At 43.1% G+C, this 2,396-nt stretch overlaps 1 protein-coding gene across 2 annotated transcripts in view; it reads left to right on the top strand.

Moving 5' to 3' along the window:
• Nucleotides 1–828: 828 nt before the first annotated feature.
• slc14a2 (solute carrier family 14 member 2) overlaps nt 829–2,396 on the top strand; it is a 9,834-nt gene continuing 8,266 nt past the window's right edge. Inside the window, exon 1 of one of the 2 annotated variants that reach the window (XM_014329180.2) lies at nt 829–938. In XM_014329180.2, the coding sequence (XP_014184666.1) occupies nt 915–938 (24 nt within the window). In that variant the 5' untranslated portion in view covers nt 829–914. The remainder of the gene's footprint in view (nt 939–2,396) is intronic. The other variant, XM_014329181.2, reaches the window with a different exon arrangement.

Here is a 2,396-nt window from a genome sequence, read left to right as displayed (position 1 = left end):
CATGGTGGGAAATAGTAGAAGCAGCTGTGGGTGGACTGGCCAGAGTTTCAGTTTTTTTTGTTGTTGTTGTTGTTTTTTGGCATTAGATTAGAAGATTAGCCTATATCAGAAAAAAGTACCAAACGAGCATTTGAATAACCATTCCTGGAAAGTTCTAGTGTGTTCTGTTTTGACCAAAATATTTTGCCAAACCTGTTTGTTGTTCATTCACGCCCTCATCATCAAACTCGTCTTTCATCTCCAGCAATGCGTAAAACTCTGCGTCGGCAATCAGGGCTGCTAATCATCTCTGCAATTACATCATAATTGTGTTTAATGACAAAATAAATGCTGAAGGAACAAACAAACAAACCAATCTTCAGTTCCATCATTCATCTTTAAGTGTATGTGTGTCAGCTGGTTGTGGTAATGCTACTTGGATACGTGGTGACGGCGCTAAAGTGTAGCAGATTAAACTTAATCAATTCAAGCACAGTGGGAGTCGTGCTGTGCTTATCCTTAAATTACTTTACATTACAAACTCTTGTTTTTTAACTTAACTTTTAACAGAATGATCTCCTTTGTGTGTTATGGCCCATTGCCAGTCATTCAGGAAGGTGGAGTACTGTGACTTAAAACAGTTTTTTTTGTTTTTTTATTGTGGAAATGTTACAGAGTTTTTCTTCCTTTGGAATTGAGGACTGTTTTTTCAAGTATGTCCAGGAAGATATGAGTGAGGCGGCGACTATCACTGCTGAATTCCAATGATTCCTGCAGAGGATGCACGTGAGATGAAGAGGTGGATGTGAGGGAGAGATGAGGTGGAGTTTTCTTTAGAGCCTGTAACTACAGTATAAAAGCCTTCAGCTGAAGGATCTCTAGAGCAGCTCTAGAGAAGCTGGGAGCCGTCTCTGCCTCTGCCTTTTCTGGGACAAATGCCTGGACCGAACTGCACAAAGGTAGGGGCACTGGTGTTTAGCAAAGCCTCTGGAAGTCCAGCAGGGCAGTTAATGATTTTTCTTTATGAGATTAACAAATATCTGTGGAAGATTAGAGGTCTAGTGTTAGCTCAGTCCATTTCATTAATTATAAGACAAAATTGATCACAAACTCTTGAACAGAATGTGAAATATAGCAATGTAAAGGCACTTTTATTGCCAAAAGAACAACGAATCATGTGGTAAAAAGTAACAAAATGTCACGGCTGCTGAGGCGAGCCGTGTGGTGTTGGAGGAAAGGAGAACCCAAAATGCAGGTGATGACTGATGATTCGAGTGATGTTTATTTACAGGGTGGTGTAGTGGCAAAGAGGCAGTGAGGGATGACAAGGAACTAAACAAACCTAAACTGGAAAAAAAGGAGAGAGCGCACAGGTTTTAAGCCGGTGAGGCATGATTGTAGATGCAGTGAAGGTGAGTCCATCTCATCTGCAGCAGCATCGCAGACCACGGCCCGCCACAATAATAAAGCATTTTTTATTTAATTATAAATAAATTATTTCTCCTAATTATGTCCTGGGTTTTAAGTAATTAATAATACAAAAGGAAAAATCACAAAAAACACTTAAGGTCATGAAAATTAATTGCGATTTAGCAATTCAATGAGGCATCCACCTTATTTATTGAAAAGTATCGGTATTGGTATCGGCAATACTGGCCCGAATTTACTTGGTATCAGATCAATACCAAAATATGCAGTATCACACACCACTACTGGCCAGATCTGAGATTGATGCACTCCAGGGCCTCCCCAGAGGCTGGGTTTCAGCCCCCAGCTGACTCTGGACCCCTGGAACTTAAGAAGCCAGCTGAGGACTGCACCCGGCTGTCGCTGCCTGAGCAGAGTCAATGCTCCGCGCAGCTGCAGTCTGCTATGTGTTTGCCAGAGGCCCGTGTGCCTGCTGGTTCTGATCTGTTCCTGCCAGGGGACCCGAGGAGCCCGTCCAGCCTCCTGCTGACTGTCATGGTCCTGAGTCTGACGACTCAGTGTTTTGTGTTTCTTTATGCTTTTGTTTATCCTGAGTATGTATTCTGTTATGATTTACAGTTTGTTAGGTTTCTGTTCTTTGCTTACCCTGGTCCCACTTCTGTGTTCTGTCTGTTTATGGCGTCACACTGTCTGTTTGTGAATCTGTCTGTTTAGTTAGTTCAGTGTCTTGTCTGGTTCTGTGTCTGAGTTTCCTGTTTTATTCTGAAGGTCCCTGTCTCGTGTGAGTGTGTTCAGTTTACGCTTCCCCTGTCCCGTCACCTCTGACTTCTTCCAGGTGTGTTGTCCTCCTGTCTCTCATCCCCTGATTACTGCTGTGTGTATTTAAGCCCTGTGTGTTCTCCTGCCTGTTGCCGGTTCGTCTGTGTTCCACGGTGTCCTGTTCCGCGTCTGCCTCTCTCCCTGTTTCGTGTGTTCTCAGGTTTATTTAG

This window comes from Haplochromis burtoni, unplaced genomic scaffold, assembly GCF_018398535.1.
Source record: "Haplochromis burtoni strain Fernald_Lab_line unplaced genomic scaffold, NCSU_Asbu1 Contig_485, whole genome shotgun sequence".
Classification (NCBI taxonomy): Eukaryota; Metazoa; Chordata; class Actinopteri; order Cichliformes; family Cichlidae; genus Haplochromis; species Haplochromis burtoni.
This window is presented reverse-complemented; position numbering and strand designations above follow the sequence as displayed.